Here is a 14,993-nt window from a genome sequence, read left to right as displayed (position 1 = left end):
CACCATTACAAACTCAGTATACACACACCCTGTTTACTTCTTCTAGTCCTACTGTTCCAGCTGGAATTAGTTCTGTGTTTGTGAAGTGCTTTGAGACCGTCAGGTGGCAGGCATTACACAAGTCAGCATTACGCACTCTTGCTGCCTAGATTCTCAGTGGGTGAAGTGCGTCTTCCCTTCCCACCATGACGCGTGCGGCTGCTGAAACAGAACATCCCTCGTAGAGATGGCCACATGGCTTTGGAACGTGAAAAGACTCTAGGCATGTATGGGGCAGGAATGGCAACACGGGCTTTTCTGCAGCATGGCTGCTGTGACCTGACAACTCACTGTTCTGAGAACCTTTCTCCATGACCAGCGGAGGACAGGGGAAGGAACACAGCCTCCTACAGCAGCAGACAACTGCCTTATTCACCCACACTTGAAATACAGGTAGCAGCAGCCAGGCTGCCTAAACCAATCCTCAGAGAAGCCAAATGTACAATCCCATTTTAATCTAGAAATAGGCAGATTTATTAATTGCTTTGCAGAAAAGTCTAAGAACCCCATTCAATGTCAAAGTCCCACTGCGCTGGGAACCGTACAGACAAAGAACAAAGGAGACAATCCCTGGCCCAGCAAGCTCAGGCCTGGGTGTGAGACAGGACTCGACCGGCAGACGGAATCTACAGATTCATAGATTCATAGGTTCTAGGACTGGAAAGGACCTTGAGAGTTCAGTCCCCTGCCCTCATGGCAGGACCAAATACTGTCTAGACCATCTCTGATAGACATTTATCTAACCTACTCTTAAATATCTCCAGAGATGGAGATTCCACAACCTCCCTAGGCAGTTTATTCCAGTGTTTAACCACACTGACAGTTAGGAAATTTTTCCTAATGTCCAACCTAAACCTCTCTCACTGCAGTTTAAACCCATTGCTTCTGGTTCTATCCTTAGAGGCTAAGGTGAACAAGTTTTCTCCCTCCTCCTGATGACACCCTTTCAGATACCTGAAAACTGCTATCATGTCCCCTCTTAGTCTTCTCTTTTCCAAACTAAACAAACCCAGTTCTTTCAGTTCTTCCCTCATAGGTCATGTTCTCAAGACCTTTAATCATTCTTGCTGCTCTTCTCTGGACCCTCTCCAGTTTCTCCACGTCTTTCTTGAAATGTGGTGCCCAGAACTGGACACAATACTCCAGTTGAGGCCTAATCAGAGCACAACACAGATTAGGCAGACCAAACAGTGATGGAAACTTCCTACAGAATGCAATAGAAAATATCTTTTCTGTGGGTTTTCTCTATGGGGTTTTTTGGTTTTATAATCATCCCATAGGATTTAATAGAGAATTAGATTCCTGCTACAGAATTCTATAGGATGCCTACAAAACATATAAAAAGGTTTTTATTCTCTAGGAATTTTGCAGGATGTACAAGTAATTTCTAAGGAATTCCACTGGTTTTCTTAGAATAAGTCTATTCCATATGGGGATGTTTGCGCGAACATACCCGTTCATACACTCAGCAATGGCCAAACAATCCAATTGACCAAAAGACAGCCCTATGACCAAATGTATTTAACATCAATACTCTAATTAAAGAGAAGTTTTGGCACCAAGGCAATTCATTAGAGTAGGGTCACATGACAGTTGGGTGGCCCATGTGATCCTGCCCTGGCAAGTGGGAGCAATAGGGAGTATGCAGTGAGCTGTGTGATTTTACACATCACAGCGTCTATGTTTAATGGAGACCGCCCCACACTTCCACCCACAGGAGAAGTGCGGAGACTGCGCCTGGTGCTGGGGCGAGTGGGAGACAACCAGGCATTCAGGATTGCGAGGTGACTGGCATATCCTCAGCTGGAGTGCTGCAGGTCGGGGCAAGCCAGCTTCTAACTTGATTTTATTCGAAGGGTTTATCCTTCCCACTTACCCTTGGTACTTGGGGCCCCACTATGTTCCAGATAGAGTGCTAGGACTCCCCCGACCCATCCCGCAAATCCTCATTTTTTCCCCCCTCCATGACCTCTGCCTGGCTTGGCCTGGGAAACCTATGGCTTCATCTCAAAGTCCTTCAGCTAAATGCCTTGCCTTCAAGTGCTTCTCCTGGGCAAGAGACCCTCTGGAAGCCCAAAGGCATCTCCTTCCACGCCCCTTTCATCTTACGCAGTGCTTGGCATCATCCTTGGCCCACACTTTTAACTCAGGCCCCACTACTTCTCCCCAGGCTGTGCTTCGGGATTCGGTTTGGATGGCAGGTGCTGGCCAAGCACAAAACTTCCCTCACTCTTTCAGGCTGGGGATGGAACACGAGGCTCCTTTCGAGACTGGTCACAGCAGCTTCCTCAGCAGCAGGATCGTTCATCAGTGAGACGCTCTGGATGCTCTTCTTCCCCACTCACCAGTTTGAGTCCCAGGGGCTGCAATGTCGCCTCCCCAGGTGTCTCAGCACCAGAGGGCCCCAGGAGCGAAAAACAGCACTTGTAACCTTTCTAAAATCCCTGACGTGAGCGAGCCGTGGCCACAGAGGGTGTCAAAGCCTTTAATTTGATTTCCTTACAGAAGCAATTGTTGCAATCATTCTGATCAGGAACAATTAGGCCACACAGCAGCGCAAATCCGGACAGAGACAACGCATTGAACGGCGACCGGCAGCCGGACTGGGCTCTCCTGGAGGAGGTTTCCCTCAGTATTTGACTAACAACAAAAGCTATTGATGGCAAAATACTTTCAAGCTAATTAATCCTAAATGCTGCAGGAATTCAACATTAAGCAGATGGCATTATTAGGACTTTATCTGCATTTGCACATTCCACAGATTAGGTTTTAGAGGCCTATGCTTTGTGTATTATTGAGTATTTAAATAGGTAGAAGCATTAATTTAATGGGGTAGGGGGAGAGCAGCTCCCATGCAATGCCCTAAAGCAATGTCTTGGCTCTTTAAGATTGGCTCCAGTAGGAATCACCTCCTCTCCTGTCTGCAGGCAGGAGTCTGGACATCTTGTCACTACTCTTGACATGAGCAGCTGGGAATGACAGATCAATGGTTCAATACTCTCAACAGCATGTCACCAGCGTGACAGCAAATGTTATTCTAATGAAGCCATAATCATAGTCAAATTACGTGGTTCAATTCCCGGGGGGGTGAAGAAGGGGGAGCAGAGGTCAAAGTTCAGGAACTAAAGGTTATCCTGTTTACCTCAAGCACTTGCTGGAGATTTGGCTGCCCATCCACCATGCCTTGAATAATCCCAGTCAGCTGAAACAAAAGAGAAAGAGAAAACAAGAGTCAGAGAAGCATTACATCGACTATTAGAAGATCTCCTCTCCTGCCCACCTTTCTGAAACTGTAACATGCTCTTGTGAGCAATCTGGGCAATACAAAGTCCTGTCAACTGCAGTACAGCAGCCCTGGGAACTGCCCCACCATCAGGCAAGAACACGGCACAATTCCAGAAACCGCTGAGCAGTGAGCTCTTACACACAAGCTATGAAATACTGGAACTCAAAGTCATACAGATTTGTTTAGGGGAACAATACTGAATTTTTTCCAGCCCTGCGATCAGTGCTACAATGGAATACTTAGACGCTCCCCATTTCAATATCCGATCTTCTCAGTATCAGTTTTGCTGCTGCCCTAAGTTACGCAGCCAGATTTTACTATGCACACAAGCTGTCTTCCAGCATTCCCATGCTGAGGTGATAACACAACAGAAATGCCTAGGAACAGATAAATAAAATAAACCTGTCTCGTAAAATGAGGTGTGCAGGGTGTTAGTTTGCCCTTCACCGTGATTGGAGAAGCATGTATCCATGATTTGTATTAGTTTAAAACTCCGTTTTTACATTTTAAGCCACAGACAGTAAAAATTTTTTTGAGGTTTTTTTAATTAAATCTGAAGAAAATCCGTACCATTTTAAAATACGGCTACATTGTGTTTTTCAGGAAACATTGATGCTGGGCCCAATCCTGCGAACATTTAAGCACATCAGTTGTTTCACCAACTTCCGTTGGATGACTTGCGTATTTCAAGTTCAGCACATGCATGAGTGTCTCCAGGGTCAAGGTGTGTGTCTGAAAAATGCCTAGTATAGTTTGGGGCACTTAGGGCTGGTCTACGCTACCACTTAAGGCGAGGTGAGTTATGCCACTCAGGAGTGTGAAAAAGCCACCCCCCCCTCAGCAATGTAAGCTATGGTGACTTAAAGTGGGGTCCAGCCCACGCTATGTCGGCGGACGTAGCTTCTGCCTCTCATTGTGGTGGTGTCATTATGACGACAAGAGAGCGCTCTCCTGTCGGCACAGCACGTCTTCATCACCCGCACTACAGTGGCGCAGCTGTGCCAGTGGAGCATGGTAGCGTAGACTGGCTCTTAGACTTGGTCTACACTACCACATATGTGGGTATAACTCAATTGCTCAGGGGGCGTGGAAAATCAAATACAAACCATGTTTTTTCATTTAGTATCATAGTTTTCTGATCATGTCTGAGCCCTAATTAAAGTGAAGACTGTATATGGCTGAAGACTATGATTTTGTTAATACATGCAACATCCAGACTCACAGAAAGCCATGACAGTCTAATCACGAGCTGCAGACGGGAAGAATTCTTGACAGGCTCCCTCCTATCCAGGAGCAACGCTTCTATTGTAGAAGATTTCAGCCCAGAGAACACGAGCCTTATGACAAGCCAAGGGCCTCGGCACCTTGTTAAACGGATGGCAGCCTATGTAAGCTAGCTTACCCCTATGTTTCTTTGGCTGCCTGGCTTACAGCATTGAAACTTAAAAAAAAACAAAACACAATTAAACTCCAATTAAAGTGTAATTACATCTAATGAATACCAAATACCTGATTTACTGAATAAGCTGGCTCTAAGTGGGAAGATTATTTTCTCGTGGCGATTTACATCCAATGGTAATATATACCTTTTAGGGAAGAAATTTTCATTTTAAGAATGTAAAGTTCCTCTAGGTGGGTTTCTGAAGTTTATCAAGTCATTATTAGGTGGCATTTTAAGGAAGTGGAGAAACACAGACACTGTTATATTCCAGAAACTGTTTTTATATTAATCTGTATTTTAATTGTGTAACAGCTGCTGCTTACAGATTTCCCATGCATTAAAGGAAAATAAATTTAAGAGATTAACTGCACTGTTCTTTAGCATGGTGTTTCACTCACACTTTGCCTCCTTGGCTTGTTTTGTCCCTTGCTTAGGAAAAGTTTCTCCCACCACTCACCCCTCACCATTACTCTCTAGTGGGAGCTGGCCCCAGCTCTGCGGTGAGCAGCCCAAACTGATGCTCTGGAAATTGGCTGAAGATGAGCTGTTTTGGTAAAAGGCCTTAGGAAATCTCACACAGCCTATGTCCATGTGAATGGCTTCCCACGGCTTTCTGGACCTCACTGGCATCTCACTTATTTAGTAGCTGCACTCATTAAAGGGTACAGGGGAAGGAGGGACGCAAGGCATGCGGGTGGCTGGGTGGAGCCATGGCTGGATTACATCCTATTAGGAAGGAGAGGAAGGTTGCACCATGCACAGTTAGGCACACTGTAAGGAGTAAGGAGATTGGTGTAAATTTTTCCTCTGGATCACTCTAGAGAGGCAGGTATGCGTGTACAATTACCTATGCAGCCCTGTAAGCATCAGGCACCTCTGCTCCCCTGTGAAAGCAGCGAGCAGAGGGCAGGCAGACAGGGGAGCCGTGCACATGGCAGACTTCAACGCCGCAGCTTTCCTTCTGCCGTTTATCTCAGAAACCATCGTATTTCCACACCAAGACAGTTTTCTGATTACATAAGCACTTGTCTCTGGTGTACAATCTGATCATCAGGCCTGGTCTTTCTTTGTGGACAAAGAGGCCAATAAATCTCACCCTTTATAAGTAGAGGTACCTAGACAAAGCCCTTTACTGGCATTTAGCAAAATGGGTTATTTTTCGGACAACATAAAGCAGCGCTGAAAGCTCGCTTTAAGCATCACAGCTGTTCAGACAAACGCTTGATAAGAGCTAGTAGCTCCAGCAGCAGGAGGGGGAGCACTACAGACTTCTTGTCCAACCCGCAGCTGTGTTCTCATGGCTCTGCCTGCCCCCTATCCACAAGATCCCACGACAGCGCCAGGCCTCCTACACCACTCATCTGGTGAGCCTAGCCCCCTGTGCATAGGGGTCAAGATCTGCTCTAGGAATTACTGTGTGGCAGTTCTCCAACCTGTGTTACACAGCAGGTCAGATAAGAACATAAGAGCAGCCAGACTGGGTCAGACGAATGATCCATCTAGTCTAGTCTCCTATCTTCCGACAGTGGCCAGTGCCAGGTGCCTCAGAGGGAATGAACAGAACAGAGAATCATTAAGTGATCCATCCCGTCGCCCATTCCCAGCTTCTGGCCAACAAGCTAGGGACACCATGGCTAGCTGATCACAATGATCCCCATTGGCCTTGGAATCTACAAATCACCTGTAAAGAACATTTAAATGACAGCAGAGGGAAGGATGGGCTGCAAACAGGAACTCCTCTTGGTTGAAGGAAAATTGCTGTATCAAAACTTCTTGTTCACCCAGAAATGTGATTACACAGCTGGTCAGCACATGATTGCCAAAAACTTGGGGGAAGGGAGAGAAGATCACCAGCGATGGACCTAAACTGAATATCCAGCCACATCAAATTCAAGACCTCGCTAAAGATGGAGCCAGGTGGCGATCAATCCACAAGGCAGCTATGTCCCCCTTTAGGATTTGCCTTGGTGATCAGAGCAAAGGGCTGAGAACCTGATATCTCTTAAGGCACAAGGAATTGTGCCTAACTCAGGGTTCAGGTTACACTTATCTCCAGGAGCTGGTTTATATCCATACCACAACAAAAAGCCATTTTGTCAATACATTTTTCCTTATCCAAGCTCTCTAAAAAACCTCAGATTATTAATACTGAAAGAACTTTTCAAAGTCTAATGTATTTGTGTGTCGCAGGTTCCAAGGCCAGCAGGGACCACTGTGATTCTGCATCGCACAGGCCAGAAAACCTCCCTCAGGGATCCCTGTATCAAGCCTAAGCTAGAGCGTGGTGCCACCCAAGCACCTGAGGTGTGTTCCGAATGCAACGCCAGACAGACCCTGCCCCAAAGAGGAAAGCACAATCTGTTCACGTAATGCATTCGATTACCCTCAGCTTAGCCAAGGAAGCAAGGCCAGTTTCCCTTGTGGGCACTCATGCAATAACACCCAGCTGCGATGATTAGTTTAGAGGGGGGGAAGCAGAGGAATGTTTGAATCCCCACAAAATGGTTTTTATTGCAACTTTTAAAACTTCATGAGATTATTTCTAGCAAATTTAGGTCAAATTGTACAAACCTATAGTTTGGGCCCAAATTCACGAGGCAACGTCCCTCTAAATATATAGCCCATGCCTGTTTCTCTCTCACATGTGTGCACACAGAGCCAGAGTAGAGGCCCACAATGATGTTATTGCAGTTGCAATGTGTTTCCGCTATACCCCCATATTGACATGTTTTAATTCTGGAAGCACTCCTGCTTGTGGGATTCCGTTTTCAATGCTTAGTTTTTTTGGAAAGTTTGAACAAAATCCCTTTGGCTGGTTTTCAGTTATGTGAGAGTGAATAAACGAGCATTTGTTTTTACAATGGGGAGAAAGAGGAGGGATTAGCTGTCTCTGAAGAGGGTTTTCTGCCTGGCAGAATGGCGAAACAAGGTGTGGGAGGTGATGTCTTGTATTGAACCAACTTCTGTTGGTGAGACACACAAGCTTTCGCGCTTACACAGAGTCTTCTTCAAGTTATTTTAATCATTCAGACACTATGTTAAGAGGCACAGGACAGGTACTATGGGTACCCGATCCTGCTGCCACTGAATCACCACTGCCTTCAGTGGGGAAGGAGCAAGCTCTGGATCTTGCTGGGTGATGAGAACTACGGTTACCTAGTGCGAAACTGCTGCCTGCAGAAAGGAGGGTAGGGGATATGAGGAGTGTAACAACAGAGCGTATACCATTCATATATCTCAATGTGTTTTACTAGTGCGGGTAAGCTTTATCCCTCTAAAGGGAAAACTGAGGCACACCGAAGGAAAATGACTTGCCCAAATCACACACTGTGTTAACAGGAGAGTTGGAATAGAACCCAGTCCAATATTTTAGGCAGGAGACCATGTGAAAGAAACGTAATTTAGAACCATAGGGTTAGAAGGGACCATAAAGGTCATCGAGTCTAATCCCCTGCCAAGAGGCAGGATTTGTTGTGTCTAAACCATTCCAGACAGATGGATCCAGCCTTCTTCTGAACAACCTCTAGTGAAGGAGCTTCCACAACCTGCTGAGGCCTCTGTTCCATTGTCCTACTGGCCTTACAGTGAGGGAGTTTTTCCTGAGATTTAATCTAAATCTGCTCTGCTGTAGTTTGAACCCGCTGCCTCTTGTCCTGTCCTCTGTGCCAAGAGAGAACAACTTTTCTCCATCTTTTTGGGGGCAACTTTCAAATATCTGAAGACCACTATCATACCCCCCGACCTTACTCCTCTCTTTCCAAACAATACATAGCCAGTTAGAGTCATAGACTATCAGGGTTGGAAGGGACCTCAGGAGGTCATCTAGTCCAACTACCTGCTCAAAGCAGGACCAACACCTACTAAATCATCCCAGCCAGGGCCTTCTCAAGCCTGACCTTAAAAACCTCTCAGGAAGGAGATTCCACCACCTCCCTAGGTAACCCATTCCAGTGCTTCACCACCCTCCTAGTGAAAAAGTTTTTCCTAATATCCAACCAAGACCTCCCCCACTGCAACTTGAAATCATTCCTCCTTGTTCTGTCATCTGGTACCATTGAGAACAGTCTAGATTCATCCTCTTTGGAACCCCCCTTCAGGTACTTGAAAGCAGCTATCAAATCCCCCCTTATTCTTCTCTTCTGCAGACTAAACAATCCCAGAGAGAGAGAGAGAGCAAGAGAGAACACAACAAATCTCTTCCTTTTATAGACCAAGGATCTCATGACTCAGAACCCTGTGTAATTTGCATCCTATCATTATGAACATTTGGGAAGAGATGGATATGGAGTAGGGGAACAACAGCCCTTAGTGGTGACAGTAATCAGATAACAAGAACACACAGTCATATCCTGGAAAGATAATCTTTTTTTTTTTTTTTTTTTAATCAGAGGGGTAGCCGTGTTAGTCTGGATCTGTAAAAAGCAACAAAGAATCCCGTGGCACCTTAAAGACTAACAGATGTATTGGAGCATGAGCTTTCGTAGGTGAAGCAGGTATTCACCCACAAAAGCTTATGCTCCAATACATCTGTTAGTCTTTAAGGTGCCACAGGACTCTTTTTTTAAGTTTTTAAAAATTGTCTTATCACAAGGTTAGTGGGTTCTGGTGACATCAACCCATAGCAGTGAAGCTCATGGGATAAGACATCAGATCCCTCGAATCACACAGCAGCACAACGCTATTTATTTCCTTCCATTCGGAACATGCTCTATTTAACCTTCCACACCAAACCACTGGACTGGAACAGTGTCAACAGTCTGACACGCCCCTCTCACTGCTCTCTGGAGAGGGCCCCGGTACCTCTGATGGCATTAAGGAACCACAGAATTAAAAAGGTTGTCTACTGTGATTGTCTATTAGTTAAAACAAAAGATTTGCTACAAAAGAGTTTAACAACGTTTGTACAGAGCCTTGCACAAAAGAGTCCTGGTCCAGGACAGGGGCTCCAAGACACTATAATAAAATTATTATTATTAGACTCAACAGCACAGAGTTGGAGTGACGGTTTAAGTTCAATCTGCTCTACGATGCGCTAACCCTGACCCCATGCAAAAGGTAAACCTGTTTCCCAGGTAGAAAGAAACTCTTGGAGCACTGTGCGTCCTTCGCGCTTTACCTCTGTACAGAAGGGTGTAAGCTGAGGGTGCACCACCGGCTGCACATACATGTGAAAGGTGGATTCAATCTCCATCGTCCTGCCATTGAGCTTCAGAATGGGGAACTCAATGATTTCCTGAAAGAAGGTACAAAAGAAAAACAGTTATTATAAAAAGATGACAGCTGGGATGACCCAACCCAAGCTCTTCGGGGCAGGGACCATCTTTTTGTTCTGTATTTGGACAGCACCTAGCATACTGGGGTCCTGGTCCAGACTGGGCCTCCTAAGCACCATGGTAATGCAAACAATACATTATGGAAAGATGGCACTTCCCCATTTTAAGAAGAGGCACACAGCTCTGAAAAGGTAAAAGCTAGGCCCAGTGTGCACAGTAAGCAGGAGAGTCGCCCAGGAAGGACTGGGGTCACAACACTGCTATTAGGAAGGGTTAAAAGTTGCAGTTTATTACAGTGGCTGCCAAAACTAGGCAGCAAAGACTTACTGCCAAGTACCTGTCTAAGTCGCAACAATCCCAAATTTTCCCACCAGGATCTGATCACCCTCACGCAGGAAGTCAGCCTGCCACCTCTCTCAAAACACTACCCACAAAGCCAATACACAGACACATACAGCAGACCCATTGTCACTTAACCAGTACAACTCAGAAGCAGTACTCTGAGAGAATCCAACTTCGTAAACTTTACCAGGGGCTCTTCTGAAGGATATGGGATATTAGACAATTGCATAAAGTGCCTCCTGCTGGGAGAGGCTGGAGCTGAAGTTGCGATGTACTCTCCCACAGCCTGAACTGCTAGGCCACTCCATACACAGAATGCTGGGATGAACCAGGAGCTCCCTCACCACTGCAACCTTTATGGTACAGAGCCCTGTAGCAAACCCGGGCTTATTCCTTACAGCGAATTTATGCTGATAGGGAAATAGGAATGTTCTTCATCAGGAGCGTTCAATTATAGGACTAATCAGCAATCAAAAATTTACATGGACCTGTTCATAAAAAGTTTAAACAAAGCCAGTTATGATGGATTTCTCAATTATTAAAAAATATATATGAAATTAAAAGATCCAACCCCTGAATAAAGGCAATAAAATCCTTTGTGTTTGTCCCCCTCCTCTTCTCCCCCCAAGTTTAATGTAAGAGAAGTGACAATTTGGTGTCTTTAAAGAATAATTTGTCTCTGTTATTTAATAGAGATGCATGGCACCAGGGTTCCGGAGTGCAAATGAGCCCACTGAGTGATAACCATGCAACAAGACTCTCAAATCACTTGAGGGGGAGACGGGGAGAGCGGGAGAGAGAGAGAGAATAAAAAAAATATTGCTTTTTAATATTCAAAAACAGTTTGCAAAATTTAATCAAAGCACAGCAAAAGCTAACATTTTTACCACTTTGACATTTTTATTAGCGCTTTCATAAATTTTTAAAACATGAATGGAATTAGTTTAACAACAAAAAACTGCCTGAAAACATCTGGAAGAGACAAATAAATAATACAAAATAAATAAATAAAAGGCAACTCTTGTGAGTAAAATTAGCATGTGGAAAATGCAGTCGCTGCAGAGTGGTTAACATAGCTTTCAGGCCCCGGCTGCAACCCCAGTGACCCAGGCACAGAAATTATTGTGAGGTCATAAATACGACATGATGACATCACCACACACTGAAAGCCAAAGGGAGAAAGGGGGGAGGGTTGGGAGAAAGGGAACAACACGTAACACCATTTCCATTTCATATAGTGTACATGAATACACTGCCACAGTGTGAACGACTCCTGATAGCTCCTGATCCAAGGACTTGGGGGAAGGGGGTGTAAAGGGGGCAGACACAGAGTAGGCTGTGGGGTGGAGTAGGAAACGTGGGAAAGGCACGTCAAATGAACAGAAGAAGAAATAAGTGCGACATTCAGCCTTAATGCAAGGTTAAGATGGAGAAATCCAGCAGCAGGAAATTCCAAAGCGTATGGCTCCCCCACAACATTAACCCTGCCACATGACACACTACAAACCTGCAGTGGGGCAGGAGGAATTTTGTTTCCTGATTCTGGAGTGCATGATTTCTCTGCCTCAGCACTGCATAAAGGCTCAAAGTTTCTCTGTAAATATGTTTCAGGTAACACTATTCAAATTTTGGAAAGGTCCCACACACCACTCAGACCTAGTTCCACTCTAAATCTCAACTCAATGAATTCAGCCATTTAAATGATCACCCAGAAAGCAAAACTGGTGGTCAGAAATGGGCTTTTGTTCTTCCCCCTCACGTAATCCTGAAATGGCCGAAGACACGTGGCTCGACTTCTCCCTCCATATCATCATGGCGGAGCAGACACCCAGCACTGCGAGTTTCGGTTCAGGAGGAGAATGTTTTAGCAAGTCTGGGCATCTATGAGAAGGGAGTTACAATGAAAGCATTTTGTAGCCTTTGCTACAGGGAGGGCTAGCTAACAGCTAGTGTTCTCCTACCTGCCAGCCTTCCATTCCCAAGCTCGAGGACCTCTTCGTTCTCCACCCCACTAACTTCAACGGAAGCCAAGGAAGCGCCACACCTTTTAGGGTTGGACTCTACATAAGGCGCTGCCGTCCAAAGGGGTATCTCCATCACAGGATGAAAGGAAAAGAAATTGCTCTCTCCCAGATGGAGAGACAGCCACAGACCGCATGTGTGTTGCCCTGCAGAGAGCAGTCCTAGGGGAACGAATTGCTCCTGAGGGGCCTATCAAGTGCCCGGAGGTGAAGACGGGCTGAAAGAGAGCCTTGCATGGTGCTGCCCAAGAAGCTGATGCACAAAGGTGTCTGTTATTTGCTTCCAGAACAGAGGCAAAAATCTCTTTCAGGAGGGTTGGATTAAAACAGACTGGGAAAATAAAAAGCTGAACTGAAAAACCTGGAAAATGTAATACTATCTGAGGCCACAGAAAAAAAAATGACAAGCAACTTGGATGTCTTGGGAGAAAGACTAACAGATTTATTTTGGTTTATTTGGTCACTTTTCAAGGGAGTGGCAAGGACCTTCCCAAAAGGCTGTTTATCTGAATGCTCTCTAGAGTGGAGATTTTTCCAGTCTCTGGCGATGTTTGCTCCGCTGGTATCTAAGGCAACAGATACTAGCCCCATGAAATCAGCTCCACTCCTCACTAACAATGTTAGCCAGTCCTGCAATGAAATTTAACCTGTGACATCGCTGTACTTTTCATTTAAACTTTCATTTGGAGAGAAGCAGTGTTCGGAGACCCTGCAGTTTGTCCTACTAATAAAGACAAGTGTTGGGGCCTTTAAAGGTGCCATTCATCTTTTGCCTTTATTAAATTCAATTTTCTTAAGCCCATGATGCATCATGAAATTAGGAGTTGACATTCCTGCGGAAACAAAAATATCTATCAAATATAAATAGGAAAAAAGTCCTCTATTACCAAGAATGTATGGCTTAAAGTTGATCTGTTTCCACTTAAAAAACAAACAAAAAAAAAAAAACACCAAGCATATGGCTTGTTTTAGATATCTAAAATGTTATTACCGATCTAGAATTTCATTAGTAATTCTTATGAAATGGGGAGCCAACCCTCCCTCCACCCTGACAGACTGCGATTCAGAAAAGCAGCCGAGCACCCACACACTCTCACAACTGGCCTGGCTAACTACAGGGCCAGGTTACATCTACACTGTCAAACCGGTTTTGGGGGAGAAACATTACAATTACAGGTACAATGGAAATTGGTCCATTTTGGCTGAACTTAAAAACTGCACAGGGATCCCACACACATCCGCATCTAATTCTGACCTTAGGGAGCATTAATGCCAACTTCAGTGCCTCCCAGATCTAGTTCTACCAGTATCAATCTCTCTCATCTCTATCTCTTTTTTAACTGTTTTCTTATAGATTTCTCACCACCAAAGCTGAACTAGTAAACGCAAACACGATAAGGAGTTCTGAATGCGTTAGAATCGTTTTGGAGGTATTTGGAAACTGCAAATAGCCATATTCTACCAGGAATACGAGCAATCCATTGTGTATGCCCATTCCCAGTGTAGTTATACATTTTATTTAGCAGGGTAGCCCAACTTGAAAGGAAACTCTGGAATTCAAATTGCTGGTGATAAATAACACACTCTTTATTTGCCTTTCCATTATCATGAAAAGTTGAATACATTTTGAATGGTGAAAGTCTTTGGCACACAGCTCCAAATCACTGGCACAGGCATTTGCAATTATATTGTGGAAATAAAGAGATTCTAAAAATCAATTTTAACAGGTCTGAAAAGACACCACAATTCCCCCCCACACACACACTGTGCTAATATACAAATGTGGGAAAAGTTAAAATTAAAAATATCCTGTTACCAAATCTGTTTGCTCATATACATGAGTCTGCAGTTCTTTAAACTAAACTGCATGACAGTGCACTGATAATTTTTGCCCTCCTTCCCAGCCACCCCAAAAGAGAGACACCCCATGCAAGCACTCAGAATAACCTGCCTGTCCCATGACAGTTCTCTATGAAACAGCTGGAAGGCTGCATCACAACTAGCTGATTGCAAAGCTAACAAGGATTTCCTCTTCTGAGGGAGTAGGAAAATTCATGAGGGCCTGTGAAATCACCTCTGTAAATTCAAGCCTTTTACTGCTTCACTCTCACTACGTGAAACCTCTTGCCTAAAACACCAAAATGGGGAGGCAGGAAGAGGGGGAAGGGGAAATTAGTAATTTTAATTCTGCTGATAATAAAGAAATTAAACAATTACACTCACTAAACATGTTCCCATAATGGGGACATCTCTTGGTTCTAGAAACAAAACAGCAAGAGTTACACTGCTATTCACAGAGAAATCCTTTGCCCATAATCTTGGATTCTTGGAACCCTAACATTAGTAGATTACAAGAATAAAATACGCAGCAAGATCTTCCAGGCTCCTCAAACCCTTTAACCCAAGTGTCTATTTGAGGAGTGGGCGGGGCATGCTCAAAGCCTCTTATTTATTTATTTAGGTTACAGACTATTGCCCATTGAGTTCAAAAACTACTCTGGAGTATGATTTATTCCATCCCCACCCACCCCTTGAAGAAGTTTAATAAATACAAAGGATAAAAGATATCAGGAAAAATTAGAGCTGACTGT

At 44.6% G+C, this 14,993-nt stretch overlaps 1 protein-coding gene across 4 annotated transcripts in view; it reads right to left on the bottom strand.

The window, feature by feature from the left end:
* The window catches only part of ERI3 (ERI1 exoribonuclease family member 3), a 229,062-nt gene that overhangs the window by 186,543 nt on the left and 27,526 nt on the right, over positions 1-14,993 (bottom strand). For 3 of the 4 annotated variants that reach the window (XM_050961258.1, XM_050961260.1, XM_050961259.1), the window contains exons 3-4: positions 9,883-9,999; positions 3,182-3,241 (exon numbers count right to left, since the gene is read on the bottom strand). In XM_050961258.1, the coding sequence (XP_050817215.1) occupies positions 3,182-3,241; positions 9,883-9,999 (177 nt within the window). Of the gene's footprint in view, positions 1-3,181; positions 3,242-9,882; positions 10,000-10,568; positions 10,772-14,993 lie in introns of those variants that run through there. The other variant, XM_050961261.1, reaches the window with a different exon arrangement.

This window comes from Gopherus flavomarginatus, chromosome 7 (assembly GCF_025201925.1).
Source record: "Gopherus flavomarginatus isolate rGopFla2 chromosome 7, rGopFla2.mat.asm, whole genome shotgun sequence".
NCBI classification, from domain to species: domain Eukaryota; kingdom Metazoa; phylum Chordata; order Testudines; family Testudinidae; genus Gopherus; species Gopherus flavomarginatus.
Note: the sequence above shows the minus strand (reverse complement) of the source record. Positions and strands in the feature narration are given on the sequence as shown.